This window comes from Quercus suber, unplaced genomic scaffold (assembly GCF_002906115.3).
Source record: "Quercus suber isolate HL8 unplaced genomic scaffold, Cork oak 2.0 scaffold_16, whole genome shotgun sequence".
Taxonomy (NCBI): domain Eukaryota; kingdom Viridiplantae; phylum Streptophyta; class Magnoliopsida; order Fagales; family Fagaceae; genus Quercus; species Quercus suber.
Genome location: NW_027069481.1, coordinates 1,267,208 through 1,287,533, shown reverse-complemented (window position 1 = coordinate 1,287,533; position 20,326 = coordinate 1,267,208). Strand labels below are relative to the sequence as shown.

Here is a 20,326-nt window from a genome sequence, read left to right as displayed (position 1 = left end):
TGGGTCTTTTTATTTAATGTATTGATATTTATTATTTACCATATAAAAGAAATTAAAGGTAAAATTCCCACTTTACCACCATAAAAACTTTATTGAATCCAAACATTCAAAGCAAAGCAAGCTCAAGTTTTCAAAAAAATGAACTTGGCTAGCCTATTGGCTGGTACAACTACCAACCCATTTGGAAATGGCTACTTCCAAGGACCAAAGGACGCGCCATTAGAGGCTGCATCAGCTTGTCCTGGTGTGTATGGCAAGGGGGCTTACCCTGGCTATGCTGGGGACCTCTTGGTTGACCCAACAACAGGTGCTAGCTATAATGCAAATGGTGGCAATGGAAGGAAATACTTGCTTCCAGCTCTTTTTGACCCGTCTACCAAATCTTGTTCTACTCTAGTTTGAGGGATGATTTTGAAACGTTCCTACGAGTTAATGTATAGTGCAGGATATTAGACAATAGGCTCAAGAAAGAGATTAATTCTTTGATTCATTTATTTATTGTAATATGTTTAAAATGATGAAAATGCTACATTTTTTTATATCATGTGCTCTAACTTGTGGTTCTTTTTATTTAAAGTATTGATATTTATTATTTACCATATAAAAGAAAGTAAAGGTAAAATTCCCACTGTACCACCATAAAAACTTTATTGAATTATTTGGCATAAGGTGATAAATTTTAGAATTTTTTTTCATATTTAAATACTTTATTCAATTTTTTATATGCTTTTGTTTAAAAACCATTCTTCTTACTTTTTGAGATACAAAATTGCTTATATAATTTTCATATTTAAATTATTTGGAACATTCATAACAAACTTGAAACTTTTTTTTATTTATTTAAATTAAGTGTTTTTCAATTGTGTTAGCTTCTTTTGACTCAATATTTTGAGGCCTTCTTGAAGATGGGAAAAGAATGCAAAATCCACATACGTTATTTTTAATTATTTCTTTAAATAAATTGTGATTCTACAATTTTGGGTATTTTTGTACAATCTTGGGGGCATTTAGTTTGTTTAATGGGAGTCTTAAAACCTTTAAATAGTTTGGGACAAGTGTGGGCTTAGGGCCTAGGCCTTGAGCCGATAATGATTTGAAGGAAAACCCAATATGATAGTTTTGAAACAATATTATGAAATGATGAGTAGTCTTGGTTTGAATTATTTCAATATTAAGAAATTACTTCGTTTGTGTTGATTATGCAAAACTTGAGAATATAATAAAGAATCAATTGGAAATTTAGTTCATTTTGTAGGGCACTTTTCTCACTGAATACTCATGAATTTTAACCATTGGGTGCAGTGGCAGAGCCACTTAAGGATCAAGGGGCCTTGGCCCCCCAGTTTTTTTGAAAAAAATTAAGGATATATATATATATATATAAGAAAATCTAAAAATATTATAAAAAAAGTCTAAGAATAAATATAACTTTCATCTAAATAGAATACAATCCAATTAGTGATAAATATATACAACAAACAATTACAATAATTTGATATTCACTATTTTTAAAATGAACACATAGGTCACACACATATACACTTAAATTAAATTAGAGTAGAATTTCTATTTGTATATTAAAAAAATGAACACATAAGTATTTTAACAATTATCTCAACAAATAAGAGGGAAAATTTTCTAATTTTCATTGCAACACGTCTAGGTTTACTTTTACCACAAACAGTATCTCTCTCTCTCTCTCTCTCTCTCTCTCTCTCTCTCTCTCTCTCTCTCTCTCTCTCTCTCTCTATTTGCCTTTTCTTCTTCTTTCCTTTGGGCTGCTTTTCTTCTCAATTCTTTCCTTTAGGCTGCTGCAGTTTTGTGATTTGCAATGTAAAAAGTAAAATCTAATAAAGCTTTTGTGTGAATGTGGCTAGACTAGACAAGAAAAGAAAGACAAGCTTGAGCCTTGAAGCATCTGTGTAGGCCCTCACCCTATGTAGCACTGTGCCCCTGACCGACTGACCACTTTCCCAATTCTCACTATTTCCCAGGTAGTTTACTTTATTTTTCATTTGTTTTCTTTTGTTTTTCCTTATAATATATTATTTGTTAATATAATAATTGAAAGCTCGAAAATATGTTGAAACACAAGAGCTGTTTAGACCCCCAATTAAAAGTTATGGCTCGATTGATTTTACATTAACTTAATTCTAAGTGCGAAATAGTGTAAAAGTGAGTGGATAAAAAAACAAGCTACTCTAATCCATAAACAAAGCAACACAGCAGTAAAATGGAAAGTAAAAGAGTAGGGAAGAAAGATGTAAATACAAGATAACATGCTGATGTGTTATGAAGAGGAANTGTTGAAAACTTATCTAGGGTTTTTTTTCTTTGAATTGGCCTCTCATACATTTGTGGGTAATGAGAGTATATATAGTATGGGTGAAGGGTAAGAAAGTCACTCTTTAAAATTCTCTAGGCAGAATGTTTAGCGACTACCTCGCGGGAAGGCCTTACCCGCGAGATACTCGCGAAATTGACAACCTGGCACGACTCTTCAACTTCTAGTCACGTGCTTCTCACATGGCTCTTTCGCGGGTTAGCTTCTTGTAAGCTTCTCGCAAAATCCACTGATTCTTCACTTAAGCTTAAGTCTTCACCAACTTGATACTAAACCCAATACAATAAAATCCCACAAAATACAAGAAACAAAATTAAAGCAATTACAACACTTTTTGTTATGAAATAAAGCCAATATAAAACATAGTTGTAAATCACAACTTTATTATAATCAATATATTATATATCATACATTATAAATGTAATTAATTAAAATATACTACTTGTGGGGTCAAAGAATTTGGCAACCCCGACCCATTTTATATCAAGCCCAAGGCCCACACCGAGGAAGAAGCAATGTTCGAGGATGAACGAAGAAGATCCAAATTACTAGAAGCCATTGCCGAGGACAATCCTATTCTCGGCAAATCGAGATCATAGAAGGAAAAGCGGCACGCCATCAAAGGCAGCCACCTAAGAAAAAAGACAAGTGCAATGAGTTAGCCATGGGAGCATAGTGGAGGAGCAATTCAAGGAGAAACTGTCACCTCCGAATTAAATGCCCACAATTAACATTCTGGCCGCATTAATGAAGAAATAACCCCCTGAACAGTGCTGCCTTGGTCACTGCAACTCACAGAAGGTTTGGTAAGGCAGCTGATGAGACGACAAGCACTCAAGTAGTGATCTATATGATCAACAAATGTGGGGCTAAGATCAACCGAAAGAGGATATATAATGTAGGAAATCCTCCATGAAAGGGGGGATCGAGAATTTAGAAACAGAAAAACATAGTAGCCATTTGTATCGTCTCTAAAACTTTTGTAACAGAGCACTGAAGAAATAATAAGAACTACAACTTCCTCAGGTGAGGGCTGAGGACAAAATTTCATACTTTAGTCCACATCATTATCATTCAAATCAGCCTATAACTGTGTCTAGTTATTGTAACCCTCACTAAGACCTAGTTCTTAAACTCATTTTCTACAAATTTATTGTATTGGGCTAGTTGGGCCTGAGTTAATTCATCCAGTAGTAGAAGTGCCCAAACCCAGTCCCTACACTACTATATTAATATGTATTTAGTGTTCATTAAAATAAATTAATATGTATTTAGTAATTGTTTAAAAAATTATATATGATCCTCCTAAAAATAAATTACTGGCTCTGCCGCTAATTTAGTGACAACAAGGTCTATGATTTTTGAGATGTATTAAGGATATCCCGTATCATATAACAAATATTTAGAGACTCATTTGATATATATAACCTATTTCTTATTTTACCAAAAGAAACTATAAGAGGATTTAATTTATTAATTTTTGAAATCTCATTGTTTAATTTCTTTTTTGGAAAGTAAATCTCATTATTTAATTAATTACTTTTGAAACCACTGTTACGTATAAATTAAAGATTTAAAAATAAATAAAAACTATAGAAATGAAGAAAAAAGTTGGCCATATATAATATATCTAAAATAACATGCACAATATTAGGACGTTTAATCCATTCCTTCCTCATATAAGTCTTGGCCAGACGCACCAAATTTTGTGTGCTCTCCCATCCTTATTTCACGGTCTAAATTGTCCTATTCCCCTTAGTTGGGCTACACCTGATATGTTATTGACTTTTTAAAAATAAAATAAAATATTTGAGAGACTGGATGTTATTGACTAATAAGTGGATTCGGCTGAAACTTTAAAGCGAAGCAAAAAAAAAGAGGTTGCGCACAAATTTGATTAAAAAACAACGCGTTGTCACTCTGGCATCTCACTGCCACTACTCAATCCCTTGAACCCCTTCCGTGTAGTTTCTCACCACACTTTTTGGGCGCTATATATATCTACTCACATTTCTTCATCTCCGCAATCCTAGATCCACATTGTATTCTCAGCTTCTTTTACTTTCTCAATTAGTTCTCAACAGGGGCGGCGTTACCCTTTGGTCAGGGGGTTCAAATGAACCCCCTGACTTCAAATAAAATATATATATATATATAATATTTTTTTTTGTTAGTTTAATACATAAATTTTTTCTTAAAAATATTTTTGCACACCCTGACTTAAATCTTATGCACCCTTATTATAATTATTTCTAACTCTAAAATAAGAGTAAATTTTTGTGAATTGTAAGTGTCATTCTTTATTATAAATTTTTTATTATGTGTGTATAAGTGCGTCTAATATTGATTTTGTGTATTACTTTTTTTTTTATTTTTTATATAATGTCATTTGTGTGAATAATGACATGTACATTGATGTTTGTGTGTAAAATATAAATATAATATAACTTTATATAATTTGATAATTAGAAAATAGAGATGATTTGTTACATAAGTGTGTATAGTTATCATGTTATAATAACTTTTTGTCATAAAGTTAGAAAAATTCAAGAAAAAAAATTGCAAAGTTAATGATTATTCAAGTATTTGATTGGTTAAGTAAACACGTAATGAATTATTTTATATATAAATTAGTGTGATTGTGTGCATCAATAATTAATGTAGAGCCAATGAGTTGAGTTTAGTCATTTAATTTAAATATTTTTATAAAAACAATGACAAATATATAATATTAACTGGATAAAAATAAAAATTTAGACAAACTTAACAAAATAAAATGGTCATAGCTGCCCATATTGGCAATAAATACTCATAATGAACTATCGTGTAACAATTCAAAATTTCAAAACTTGTAGAATGAAATTGTGAAAATTCAAAAAAAAAAATTTTGGTCTATAACTTAATATATTCAATTTCTATTTTTATTAATTTAAATTTCTTAATGACCCCCCTAAACAAAATTTCTAGAGCCGCCACTGGTTCTCAACTTCTAATCTTTAGTACTTACTAAACAGCTCAAAAATTCATCATGGCTTCTTTAGTTTCCACGCATCTATTACTACAGCTAGTTCTAGTATTCTCTTTCTTCCGTTTCAACTTGGCAGCAAGGAGACTTGCTGATTCAGCTGAAACCCAACAACCTTTACTCTTCCAATACCACAATGGTCCTCTTCTCACTGGAAAAATCTCCATTAATCTCATCTGGTATGGCAAATTCAAGCCCTCTCAAAGAGCTATTATCTCAGATTTCATTGCCTCCCTTTCTACTTCCACACCCACAAAAGCCCAACCCTCTGTTGCAACCTGGTGGAAAACCACTGATAAATACTACCAGCCCAGCAACTCAAAGAAGCCCTCCACTCTTGTACTCTCAATTGGTACCCAGATCATTGACGAGACTTACTCCTTAGGCAAATCACTCTCAAATCAGCAAATAGAACAGTTGGCATCAAAAGGTGCCCAAGCAAATGCCATCAACATAGTTCTGACATCAAATAAGTAAATCTCATTATTTAATTAATTACTTTTGAAACCACTGTTACGTATAAATTAAAGATTTAAAAAAAAAAAAAAAAAAAAAACTATAGAAATGAAGAAAAAAGTCGGCCATATGTAATATATCTAAAATAACATGCACAATATTAGGACGTTTAATCCATTCCTTCCTCATATAAGTCTTGGCCAGAAGCACTAAATTTTGTGTGCTCTCCCATCCTCATTTCACGGTCTAAATTGTCCTATTCCCCTTAGTTGGGCTACACCTGTTATGTTATTGACTTTTTAAAAATAAAATAAAAAATTTGAGAGACTGGATGTTATTGACTAGTAAGTGGATTCGGCTGAAACTTTAAAGCGAAGCAAAAAAAAAGAGGTTGCGCACAAATTTGATTAAAAAACAACGCGTTGTCACTCTGGCATCTCACTGCCACTACTCAATCCCTTGAACCCCTTCCGTGTAGTTTCTCACCCACACTTTTTGGGCACTATATATATCTACTTACATTTCTTCATCTCCGCAATCCTAGATCCAAATTGTATTCTCAGCTTCTTTTACTTTCTCAATTAGTTCTCAACTTCTAATCTTTAGTACTTACTAAATAGCTCAAAAATTCATCATGGCTTCTTTAGTTTCCACACATCTATTACTACAGCTAGTTCTAGTATTCTCTTTCTTCCATTTCAACTTGGCAGCAAGGAGACTTGCTGATTCAGCTGAAACCCAACAACCTTTACTCTTCCAATACCATAATGGTCCTCTTCTCACTGGAAAAATCTCCATTAATCTCATCTGGTATGGCAAATTCAAGCCCTCTCAAAGAGCTATTATCTCAGATTTCATTGCCTCCCTTTCTACTTCCACACCCACAAAAGCCCAACCCTCTGTTGCAACCTGGTGGAAAACCACTGATAAATACTACCAGCTCAGCAACTCAAAGAAGCCCTCCACTCTTGTACTCTCAATGGGTACCCAGATCATTGACGAGACTTACTCCTTAGGCAAATCACTCTCAAATCAGCAAATAGAACAGTTGGCATCGAAAGGTGCCCAAGCAAATGCCATCAACATAGTTCTGACATCAAATGATGTGGCAGTTGAAGGCTTTTGTATGAGCAAGTGTGGAACCCATGGATCTCTAACGGGTGCATCTGTTCAAGGCAAAAGCAACAAATTTGCTTACATTTGGGTTGGCAATTCGGAGACTCAATGCCCAGGCCAATGCGCGTGGCCATTCCACCAGCCCATCTATGGGCCCCAGAGCCCACCCTTGGTTGCCCCCAACAATGATGTGGGTCTGGATGGTATGGTCATCAACCTGGCTAGCCTCTTGGCTGGTACAACTACAAACCCATTTGGAAATGGCTACTTCCAAGGACCAAAGGATGCACCATTAGAGGCTGCATCTGCTTGTCCTGGTGTGTATGGCAAGGGGGCTTACCCTGGTTATGCTGGGGACCTTTTGGTGGACCCTGCGACTGGTGCTAGCTATAATGCAAATGGTGCTAATGGAAGGAAATACTTGGTCCCAGCACTCTTTGACCCATCTACCCAAACATGTTCAATTCTAGTATGAGTCTGAGGAATGAGCATGTAATGTGCCCACACGTTAATGTATAGTGCAGTATATTAGACAATAGATTCGAGAAAGAGATTTATTCTTTGATTCATTTATTTATTGTGTTATGGTTAATTAATGAAAATTCTATAACTTTTTATATCATATGCTCAAACTTGCGGTTCTTCTTCTTCCTTTTTCTTACCATATAAAAGAAAATTGCCCTTTGTATCCTATGCTTAAACTTTGTGGTCCTCTCCTCTTTTCTTTTCTTCTTCTTCTTTTTTATTTATTTATTTATTTATTTGGTGCAAAGGAAATTTAATTCAAAGTCTACGTTAGGAAACATCCCAAGCATCATCATATAACTGGTACAAAATATAAAAAGGAGGATGTGAATACAAAATAAAACTTGCACTAATAGAAGATCCTTCTTGGCCAAAAGGTCCGTGTATTGATTTTTTTTCGAATTAGGTGAGGTGGACGTGAGTCTCCTCAAAAAACTGGAAGAGTGACCTGCAATTAATGATCAACGTACTACATAGGAGAGATGAATTGGATGAAGAATAACCATGGAAGGTGAGAAGGGACCACTACTTTTGCATTAATCTAGATGTAGAGCATTCTAATGTTAAGATTTCAAACCAAGTCAAAACCATTACGAAGACCCCTTAGCAGCCATGGAGTGGTTGTGGCCAATACTTTTTGAAAAACTCCCAATCCAAGAGCCCTTGCAATTGCTAGCCCAAATAAGCCCACCAGCATTAGCTATACTAAGGGATTGCCACATACAAAACCATCCTTGATTAGTTTGAAGAAGCCCATGAGAGGGAGTTATCGACTAATGGGGATGCTATCATGGTGAGCACTCATATCTTTGATAGGTAAGGAGAAGAAGAGGTCGATCTTCTTTGTGGTCATTTTTAATATATTGATATACAATGAATTCTAACTCAATTCAAAGGCAAACACAATATATATTATAGTGAATAGTGGTTTAGAACAAGGTCATGAAATTATGATTGGTCTAGTTTTGAGTTATTTTAATATTAAAAAAAAAAAAAAAAAAACTTTGTTCGAGTTGATTTTGTTGATCGAGCTTGAGAACACAAAACGAAAATAATGAAGCATTTGGGGAATGTTTTTACATAAAACAAGCTAAGAATCTACTCCATATGCTAATCCTTGGGCGACAACAAGGTCCAAGATTTCTAAGATGGGAATGATTCCTAAGCTGTTACAAAATGAAGTCCATCTAGTAGTAAAATGAGTCATGGATATCCTGTATGACAGTATATATTTATTGCTCATTGGATACTCATAGAATTGATGATGCAATAAATCAGTTGTTGACACCACATTTTATACCTCTTATGACTCGAGCCCCAATTCTCTAATGATGTTGGAATTCTAAAACTCAAGGTTGGTTTAGGGTTTGATCAGATTGAAATTGACTTGAGGAAGATGTTTTTGGAAAAATGTAACTTTTTTATGAACTAAATAAATCTAATTTTGAAAAATTAAGGCCAAGAAACCCTAGTATTACTCTCTATCGCTATCACGAGGCCTTAAACCAATTTATTTAGGACTCCAATAAGTGCTCTTAAATTATTGAATTGTTCTTTTGTAGCCAAGTACCAAGAACCTTGTAACTTAATTAACACGTATTAGAGTTTCCAACAAAAACATTGAAGATTCAACTCTTCCACTTTTAACTATCTATATCCAAAATAATAATAAAAATATATATTTTTTAAAGCATCATAGTAATACCATTAGCATCTGGAGAGAACCATCTCATATGGTTTGCAAATTTATGCAATGGAAAACCAATAATAAATGACAAAAAAAAAAAAAAAAATCACACACATCCAACAACACATTGAATTATTCTAATGAACCATCATAGAAGAAATGAGTGGAGTGGTCTAAAAAATTAAATTTTTTTAGAGCAAGCTTTGATGAAAGTTTCTTACTGTGTCAAATTACAATTTTTAGCTCTAATGCTCCAAAACCAAGAACGGAACTTCCATTTACCAATCACCACTATGCTTGTTACGTAAAATATCCTAGAATTACACAGCTTTACCATCATTAAAAAATCCTTTAGTCAAATAAGAACCACTACAGAGATGGATTTCATTAAAGTGGGAAAACCCAAATTCAATTGAATCCACGAACCAAAAATGCACACACCAAAGCGATCAACGTCGTTTGTTCCAATTTTTGTAGGTGTAATTGAAAAACTAAGAAATCACGTAGTGGAAATTAAACAAAATTACAAAGTAACTCTCTTTTAATGCAAAACTAAGATGATCTAGATCAGCAATTGCAAAATTAAAGCCTTTGTGTGCCTGTGAATGGAAACATTATTTGATAATTAAGTCCAAGACATGACTTGTAAACAAATTCACCACTTAACTAATAATCTCACCTCTAATGCTTCGTTTGTTTCGACGTAAAATATTTTCAAAAAAATATTTTCACATTTAAAAAAAAATATTTTCACATTTTACAGTGTTTGTTTTGCAGTAAAATATTTGGTCAAAAGTAAAATATTTTCAGTCAACCAAATCAACTTAAGCAAATTTGTGTAAAATATTTTACACTTGAAATTTTGGTAAAATATTTTACATTTACTGCTCCCTTTAGTCTTGATATCCCTCTCATACTCTCTCCCTCTCATGCTCTTCTCCCACTCAATTTTCTCTGCACAACCTAGCCCCCTTTGATCCCTCTCTCCCACGGTCCCACCATTAACAGCTCCACCTTCTTCAGCAACACCTAGCGCAGTATTTTCTCCAAGATAGAAGAAGATGGTGGAAACTCAACATCATTTTGTGATCTTCTAAGGCTTTACCAGCATAGAGACCATTCAACGTTCAATACTTCCACAGCTCAATTAATTGTATGCCAAAAAAAAAAAAAAAACTATTTGATCTCCAATTTCAAGGTTCTTTTATGATTTGGGTTTTTGGCAGATTTGGGTTTATTGGCATATTTGGGTTTTTTTTTTTTTTTTGCAAATCTGTGCTTGGGCTGGTATTTTTTTGGGAGCTAATTTGAGTTTGGGTTTGATTCATGGTTGTGTTTTCTTTTTTTCTTTTTTCTTTTTTTTTTTAATAATTAAAATTGGAGAATTTTAGTTTAAGTTGGTGAGAATTTTGAGTTTGCGTTGTTTCTTATTGAAGATTTTTTTTTTCTTCATTTTACAATGTAGAAACACTAGAACTTGAGTAATTTCCAATACATTTCCAAACACTATAAAATAAATATTTTACATCTAAAAATATTTTACTCTGAAACATACAGAGAATAGTAATAATCTCACCCCTAGGGCCCTAAGATGCAGTGAAGCTTATATATTTGGAATTGCAATGTAATTGTAATTAAGATTTAATATGAGATAAACATTTAATTTGTTGCCTTCTGAAATCCCAAAGTTTAAAATACAATTTTGTAAAATTAAAAAAAAAAAAAAAGGAAAAAAAGTTTTAATATATATCATGGAAAACATATCATCATAAAGTTTGGTTTACCTCTGATACTCATTAAAACAAAAGGAGATTTTAATTAAAAAAATACTGGAAGTAAACCAAATTCATCATCATATACTCTTTTACGTCCATTATATCACATAAATATCTATAATTGAAGAGAAAAACATTCACATTTTAAAAAGTGGAAAAAATATAAAAATGAATGTCAAAAAAGGATATAAAAAGAAGAGGGTAGAGTATCATTAGACTTATATCCTATATGTAGATTAACATGAACCCTCGTAGGACGTTCAATTCATTCCTTCCTCATATAAGTCTAGACCAGAAGCACTAAATCTTTACCATTCAGTCGCATGGCTGGCTACCCCCTGTTTACGATATTGACTTGAAAGTGGATTCGGCTGAAACTTGAAAGCGAGGCTAGAAAAAGAGGACGCACACAAAGTAATTAAAAAACAACGCGGTTAATCAATTATCATGCTGGCATCTCACTGCCACTACTCAAATTCCTTGAGCGAGTCACCTACCGTGTAGTTTCTCACCCACACTTTTGGGCACTATATATATCTTCTCACAATTCTTCTTCTCAGCAATCCCAGTTCCACATTGTATTCTCAGCTTCATTTACTTTCTCAACTGCTAATCTTTACTACTTACTAAACAGCTCCAAAATTCATCATGGCTTCTTTAGTTTCCACACATCTATTACTACAGCTAGTTCTTGTATTCTCTTTCTTCCATTTCAACTTGGCAGCAAGGAGACTCGCTGATTCAGCTGAAACCCAACAACCTTTACTCTTCGAATACCATAATGGTCCTCTTCTCACTGGAAAAATCTCCATTAATCTCATCTGGTATGGCAAATTCAAGCCCTCTCAAAGAGCTATTATCTCAGATTTCATTGCCTCTCTTTCTACTTCCACACCCACAAAAGCTCAACCATCTGTTGCCACCTGGTGGAAAACCACAGAAAAATACTACCACCTAGTCAACTCTAAGAAGCCCTCCACTCTTGGTCTCTCAATGGGTACACAGATCATTGATGAGACTTACTCCTTAGGCAAATCACTCTCAAATCAGCAAATAGAACAGTTGGCATCAAAGGGTGCCCAAAAAAATGCTATCAACGTGGTTTTGACGTCAAATGATGTGGCAGTTGAAGGCTTTTGTATGAGCAAGTGTGGAACCCATGGATCTCTAAAGGGTGAATCTGTTCAGGGCAAAAGCTACAAGTTTGCTTACATTTGGGTTGGCAATTCGGAGACTCAATGCCCAGGCCAATGCGCGTGGCCATTCCACCAGCCCATCTATGGACCCCAGTGAAAGATTCTGAGCTTGCTAGAGTGCACAACAATGGCGGAAAAATAAGAACAACACAATGAGAAAGAGAAAGAATGGAAAGAGAGCGAGAGATTTCTGGAGAGAGTACTTGAGTCAAAATTATATTTCTTAGACTTAATGTACATACAACCATCAAAGCTGTTTATATAGTATAATTACATCAAGGTCAGTCCAAAACTAATATAACTGAATATAACCAACTCCGTGAATTAAGGGATGACAGCTGGAAGCAGTTATGGTGGTTGAATGGTTGGAACTTCCCTCTTCCCTGTGCACTGAAGTAACCAATTCTGTAGCTTAATGAGGAAACAGAGCACTGGAAGACTCACTGGAAGATTCAACACCAGATACATCATCCAAAGCAATCCGTCTCATTAATCATAAAATGAACCTAATTAAACAACATCATTTCCAATATGAAACTAGTCATTTAATTAGTCATTTGAGTCTGCTTCTTCTATTTTCACTGTGTGCTCTGTTTGAGTAGCAGGACTGACTTCAACATCCCCCCTCAAAACCATGGGGTCAAGTGACACCATGATTTTGGAGCGAAGAAAACCAAAACGAGAGGTGGAGAGACTCTTGGTAAAGACATCAGCAAGCTGATCACCAGTGGCAATGTACTTGATTTGAAGATCACGACGCAGGACCTTCTCACGAACGAAATGATAATCAACCTCTATATGTTTGGTACGGGCATGGAAAACTGGATTAGAGGCAATAGCAAGAGCTGAAACATTGTCACACCAGAGCTTGGGAGGAACAGGAAGGTAGATACCAAGGTCCTTCAAAACTTGGCGAAGCCAATAAAGTTCAGCAGCAGTGGTTGCTAAGGCTCTATATTCTGACTCAGTGGAGGAACGAGATACAGTATCTTGTTTCTTGGCACTCCAAGTAATAGGATTATATCCAAGATACACGATATAACCAGTAATGGAGTGTCTGTCAAATGGATCTCCTGCCCAGTCTGAATCAGAGAAAGCAGACAAGGAGAAAGGGCCAGGTTGAAGAAAGATGCCAAACTTCAAAGTACCATTGACATATCGAAGAATTCTCTTGGCAGCAATTAAATGAGCATCAGTAGGATGAGACATGAATTGACACACCTGCTGGACTGCAAAGCTAAGATCAGGCCTTGTAAATGTCAAATAGTGAAGAGACCCAACTAAACTTCGAAATTCATGAGGATTGGAGAGCAAGGAGCCATCAGTAGGGGTCAATCTTGTGTTAGGAGCAGATGGGGTACGTGCAGGTTTGGAAGTATGCATATTAGCCTTAAGAAGCAAATCCTGTGCATACTTAGTTTGAGTCAGAAATAGACCTTTAGAAGATCTGGTAATCTGCAGTCCAAGGAAGTAATGAAGAGGCCCTAAGTCTTTAAGCTCAAAGGCTGAACTGAGTTGGGAAATCAGAGAAGATAAGAACTGAGGATTATTACCAGTCAGGACAATGTCATCAACATAGACTAAAAGATACACCACCAAGGAGCCTTGTCTGAGAATGAATAAAGAGGAGTCTGAGAGTGAAGCTTGAAATCCCAGATGCAATAATTCAGTGGAGAACCTCTCAAACCAAGCACGAGGGGCTTGTTTAAGTCCATAAAGAGACTTAAGGAGCTTGCATACATGATGAGGATGAGCTGAATCAACATACCCTGGTGGTTGAACCATGAAAACCTCTTCTCTAAGAAAACCATGCAAAAAAGCATTGCTTACATCAAGTTGTCTCAGTGGCCAATTAAATTGAACAGCAAGAGAAAGTATAATCCTCACAGTGGGAGGCTTTATAACAGGACTAAAAGTTTCCTCAAAGTCAATTCCAAATTGCTGATGAAACCCCTTGGCAACAAGTCTGGCTTTATACCTATTAATAGAGCCATCACTGTTTCTTTTGAGTTTGAACACCCACTTACATCCCACTACATTCTGGGATGGAGAAGGTGGAACCAGAACCCAAGTACCTTGTCTTTGAAGAGCATCAAACTCAGCAGCCATGGCAGAACACCATTGGGGATATTTAGCTGCTATTCTATAGGAGGGAGGTTCAGTGATAGAGTAATCTGGCTTGGAAGCAGATTGGACCTTCATGGATGGTGCACCTTGTACTGAATCAGTCAAGACAGCAAGTGCTTTTGGCTTGAAAATGCCAGCCTTTGATCTTGTGACCATGGGATGAGCATTCACAATACTAGGAACCTGATTAGGCACAGGAGAAATAGTGGGCTGGCTAATGTGGGGTGAGGGTATAGGGGAAGGGGAGGTATTGGAAGTAGGCTGTACAGATGTAGATGCAACAGAAGGCAGTGCTGATGCAGAAGCACCAGGAGGTAATGCAGATGAGGGTGTAGTAGAAGACTGTGCAGATGTAGATGTATCAGGGAAAGTGTGTGGAAGGGGGTGGTGAGCAATATTTGGGTCAGATAAGATAGGATTGGATGACTGTGTATGTAGAAAGTGTATAGGGAAAGGGGATGAGTTGGAATGGGAAGTAGACTCAGGTGATGAACCAGTGGATAAAGGAAGAGAAGAAAGAAACTCATTTTCATTAAAATGAACATGTCTTGAAATGTAGACCCGTGAGGTGATAGGGTCTTGACAGATATAGCCTTTTGAATTAGAAGGATAACCAAGAAAAAGACAAGGAGAAGTATGTGGTAAGAGTTTGTGAGCATTGTAAGATTTTAGCAAGGGAAAACAGATGCAACCAAAAGTTCTAAGATGTGTAAGGTCAGGTTTAGATTTGAACAAGACTTCCCAAGGAGTAGAGTTGTTAAGAGTTGGAGTAGGAAGTCTGTTGATGAGATGCACAGCTGTGGAAACAGCATAGGACCAGAAACTTGGAGGCAGCTGAGAATGAGAAAGCAAAGTAAGAGCACATTCCACTATGTGTCTATGCTTCCTCTCAGCTGCTCCATTTTGTTGTGGAGTGTGGGGACAAGAAAATTGATGAATAATGCCATTAGAGGCACAGAAATGCTTAAAAGCATTAGAAGTATATTCCCCCCCATTATCTGATCTTAAGATTTTGAGCTTAGAATCAAGTTGATTTTCCACAGATGCTTTAAAGAATTTAAAAACTTCAAGAACATCTGACTTGTGTCTAAGAAGATATAACCAGGTGAATTTAGAATAAGCATCAACAAAAAGAACATAATATTGAAAATCATTAGAGGATTTGACAGGGGCTGGACCCCAAACATCAGAATGCACCAATTCAAGAGGTTTAGAAGCATGAAAATCTGAAATAGGAAAGGAAAATTGATGCATTTTACCACTCAAGCAGTGCTTACAATGAGAAAAAGGTTTATCAGTGTTTGAGATACAAACATTATCAATGGAAGATAAAGCAAGATTCAGTACTTTATCACTTGGATGTCCTAACCTGTGGTGCCACATTAACCACTTATTGGAACTATTAACATGAAAGCTTGAAGGAACTGAAGGAAGAATAGGAACAGGAATTGAAGAAGGATGATTCTGACATGGAGGAGAACCAGACTTGAAATGGGATGGTGGCTTGATGAAATTCTTGGAGTAGATTGGATAAACTCCATTCTCACTCAAGCCCTTGTAAAGGAGTCTCCCCGTAGGAATATCCTGGATTTTGATGGAGTTTGCATCAAAATAACAAGAGCAGTTATTATGAAGACAGAATTTGTGGACTGAAAGTAAGTTCATGGCAATTCTTGGTACATGAAGGACATTTTTAAGAGCAAATTTGTGATATTTGGTATGTAGGGTAGTATTACCTATGTGGTTGATGGGCAAAGCTTGACCATTTCCAACTGTAACTTGCTCAGGTCCCTTGTACTGAGATTGAATGGAGAGGTTGTTCAGATTTGCTGTGAGATGATCTGAAGTGCCAGAGTCAGCCAGCCATGGATCTTGGTTGCTAGTGATGGCAGCATTGGATGCACTAGCCATAGCAGCAAGTTTTGTGGGAGGATGCTTGCCTTGGTAAGCAAAATTCATCCTGTGGTAGCAATCTAATGCTGAGTGACCAGATTTGCCACAAATTTGACAAGATGGTCGTTCATGTTTGAAACCAGGTGAAGTATTCTGAGAGGGAAAACTCTGAAGACTCTGAGAATGAAAATCTTGAGGAGAGAAATTGTGGGAGTTCTGAGGGAAATTATGAGAACTCTGAGAACTCTGAGAACCATGTGAAAATTGTTGATTTCCACCATGACTGAACCTGCCTCCACCTCTTCCTCTAAAGTTGTTGTTTCTTCCTCTCCCCCTTCCTAAACCATGATTCTGTGACTGATATACTGCATTATTCCCTGGTTTACCATGAGAGGCAAACATAGCAAGAGAGCTGGAAATTGAATCCGTGTGATTAGACATAGCTTGTTCCTCACTTTGCAACATAATTGCAAGTTGCTCATAAGTGATTGGATCACTCCTAGTACGAATTGCAGAGCAGAAATGTGCAAATTCTCTAGGAAGTCCTCTAAGTACAATGCATATCAGTTCTTCATTGTCCACTGGAACTCCTACAGCAAGAAGTTTGTCACGAGAAATTTTGATCTTCTGTAAAAATGAATTCACAGATTCATTGCCCTTCTTGATCCCTTGAAGTTCAAGCTTAAGATTCAAGATATTAGCTCTTGAAGTGGAAGTGAATCTTTGCTCCAAAGTATTCCATACTTCCCTTGAGCTAGTGATACCAACCACAAGTGAAAAGACTTGTGGAGTAAGGGTTGAATTGATCAGAGAAAGGAGTGCCTTGTCTCTGATTCTCCATGCTTGGAACTCAGAATTAGCAACTGATGTTGCATTTCCTGTAGCATCAAGAACAAAAGGTAATGGCCTTGAAGCAGTACCATCAATATGTTCAATTAAGGAATATGCCTCTAGTATAGTGATTAATTGATGCTTCCATGGAATGTAGTTGGTGTAGTCAAGTTTGATTGACATCAGATTCGACATGCTGGATAGTAACAGCAATGGTGATGGAGTTGTGGTTACAGTTGATGATGTGGAAGGAATGGAGGTAGTATGAATTGGAGTTGGTGTAGTGTGCACAGATTGTGCTGTGTCAGTTGGATTTGTAGAAGCCATAGATCTTGGCTCTGATACCATGAAAGATTCTGAGCTTGCTAGAGTGCACAACAATGGCGGAAAAATAAGAACAACACAATGAGAAAGAGAAAGAATGGAAAGAGAGCGAGAGATTTCTGGAGAGAGTACTTGAGTCAAAATTATATTTCTTAGACTTAATGTACATACAACTATCAAAGCTGTTTATATAGTATAATTACATCAAGGTCAGTCCAAAACTAATATAACTGAATATAACCAACTCCGTGAATTAAGGGATGACAGCTGGAAGCAGTTATGGTGGTTGAATGGTTGGAACTTCCCTCTTCCCTGTGCACTGAAGTAACCAATTCTGTAGCTTAATGAGGAAACAGAGCACTGGAAGACTCACTGGAAGATTCAACACCAGATACATCATCCAAAGCAATCCGTCTCATTAATCATAAAATGAACCTAATTAAACAACATCATTTCCAATATGAAACTAGTCATTTAATTAGTCATTTGAGTCTGCTTCTTCTATTTTCACTGTGTGCTCTGTTTGAGTAGCAGGACTGACTTCAACACCCAGAGCCCACCCCTGGTTGCCCCCAACAACGATGTGGGTCTGGATGGTATGGTCATCAACCTGGCTAGTCTCTTAGCTGGTACAACTACCAACCCATTTGGAAATGGCTACTTCCAAGGACCAAAGGATGCACCATTAGAGGCTGCATCGGCTTGTCCTGGTGTGTATGGCAAGGGCGCTTACCCTGGTTATGCTGGTAACCCATTTGGAAATGGCTACTTCCAAGGACCAAAGGATGCACCATTAGAGGCTGCATCGGCTTGTCCTGGTGTGTATGGCAAGGGCGCTTACCCTGGTTATGCTGGCGACCTTTTGGTGGACCCTGCGACTGGTGCTAGCTATAATGCAAATGGTGCTGATGGAAGGAAATACTTGGTCCCAGCACTGTTGGACCCATCTACCCAAACGTGTTCAACTCTAGTCTGAGTCTGAGGAATGAACATGTAATGTGCCCACACGTTAATGTATAGTGCAGTATATTAGACAGTAGACTCGAGAAAGAGATTAATTCTTTGATTCATTTATTTATTGTATTATGGTTAATTAATGAAAATTCTATAGCTTTTTATATCATATGCTCAGACTTGCGGTTCTTCTTCTTCCTTTTTCTTACCATATAAAAGAAAATTTCCCTTTGTATCCTATGCTAAAACTTTGTGGTCCTCTCTTCTTTTCTTTTCTTGTTTATTTATTTATTTATGGTGAAAATGAAATTTAATTCAAAGTCTGCGGTAGGAAACACCCCAAGCATCATCATATAACTGGTACAAAATATAAAAAGGAGGATGTGAATACAAAATAAAACTTGCACTAATAGAAGATTCTTCCTTGGCCAAAAGTTCCATGTACTGATTTTTTTCGAAGTAGGTGAGGTGGATGTGAGTCTCCTCAAAAAACTAGAGGAGAGACTTGCAATTAATGATCAAAGTACTACAGAGTTGAGATGAATCGGATGAAGAATAACCATGGGAGGTGAGAAGGGACCACTTCTTTTGCATTAATCTAGATGTAGAGCTTTCTAATGTTAAGATTTCGAACCAAGTCCAAACCATTACGAAGACCCCAGAGTTCAGCAGCCATGAGAAGCCCATGAGAGGGAGTTATCGACAAATAGGGATGCTATCACGGTGAGCACTCATATCTTTGTGGTCTTTGTGGTCATTTTTAATATATTGATATCCAATGAATTCTAACTCAATTCAAAGGCAAACACAATATATATTATAGTACGTTTAAAACAAGGTTATGAAATTACGATTGGTCGTGTTTTGAGTTATTTTAATATTAAAAAGAAAACTTTGTTTGAGTTGATTGCGTTGAGCTTGGGAACACAAAACGAAAATAATGAAACATTTGGGGAGAATAGAATGTTTTTACATAAAACAAGCTAGGAATCTACTCCATATGCTAATCCTTGGGTGACAACAAGGTCCAAGATTTCTGAGATGGGAATGATTCCTTAGCTGTTACAAAATGAAGTCCATCAAGTAGTAAAATGAGTCATGGTCATGGATATCCTGTATCACATAATATATATTTATTGCTCATTGGATACTCACAGAACTGATTATGCAATAAATCAATGGTCACGCGTCTACACAAGTTTTGGAAGAATTGTAATAACAAAACCACGCAGAGTTTGGAGAGACACCAATTTGGTGATAGCCAAATATACTTTGATGCTTAAGTTAGCGTTCATAGTGGTAGTAAATGTTGCGTTCAGTTTTTCTAGAATTTTCTTATACCTTCACATGTGGAGTATCATATAGCACTTTGGCTGTTACCCCTATAATCTTTGCCATATCCCACAATGTGGATCAAAGAGCATGTTTGGAGGAAGTTTAGCTAAATTTCTCAAATTCTGCATCCACCATCAATATGGCACCATAACGGTGCACAAGTATTGCTCACAAGTACGACAGTGATCCTATCAATGGACATTTGTAAAAACTTGAATCAATTTTCTACGTTTTAATTCATTTTTTAGAAACAGTTGTGTATATGTCTATACGAGAATAATTAAAAGAATCTAACACTAAAGTACTACAAATTTTAACAAATTCAATGAATAAAGGAAAGAGCATTACTCTCTATCGCTATTACTAGGCCTTAAACCAATTTATTTAGGACTCCAATAAGTGCTCTTAGATGATAGAATTATTCTTTTGTAGCCACCTACCAAAAACCTTATAGCTCAATTGACATATACTGGAATTTCCAATGAAAACATTGAAGATTCAACTCTCCCACTTTTAATTATCTATATCAAAAAGAAAAAAAAAATTTAGAGTGTCGTAGCAGTAAGACCAATAGCATCTGGAGAGAACCATCTCATATGGTTTGCAAATTTATGCAATGGCAAACTAATAATAAATGACAATAATAACACATCCAAAAACACATTACATTATTTTAATGAACCATCATAGAAGAAATGTGGAGTGGTCTACAAAATTAAATTTTTTTAGAGCAAGCTT

The 20,326-nt window shown here is 36.0% G+C and overlaps 2 protein-coding genes across 2 annotated transcripts; both read left to right on the top strand.

Annotated features, from left to right (window-relative positions):
- Nucleotides 1-5,336: 5,336 nt before the first annotated feature.
- Nucleotides 5,337-7,563, top strand: LOC112007117 (protein PHOSPHATE-INDUCED 1). The gene is made up of 2 exons (XM_065782903.1): nt 5,337-5,457; nt 6,515-7,563. Exons 1-2 carry the CDS (start codon nt 5,373-5,375, stop codon nt 7,414-7,416), a joined length of 987 nt encoding a protein of 328 aa, XP_065638975.1. The 5' UTR covers nt 5,337-5,372; the 3' UTR covers nt 7,417-7,563.
- A 3,928-nt stretch (nt 7,564-11,491) lies between these two features.
- LOC112007089 (protein PHOSPHATE-INDUCED 1) lies at nt 11,492-18,422 on the top strand. The gene is made up of 3 exons (XM_065782895.1): nt 11,492-12,218; nt 17,853-17,990; nt 18,099-18,422. The coding sequence occupies exons 1-3, from the start codon at nt 11,577-11,579 to the stop codon at nt 18,273-18,275; spliced, it is 957 nt and encodes a 318-aa protein (XP_065638967.1). The 5' UTR covers nt 11,492-11,576; the 3' UTR covers nt 18,276-18,422.
- The last annotated feature ends 1,904 nt before the right edge of the window (nt 18,423-20,326 follow it).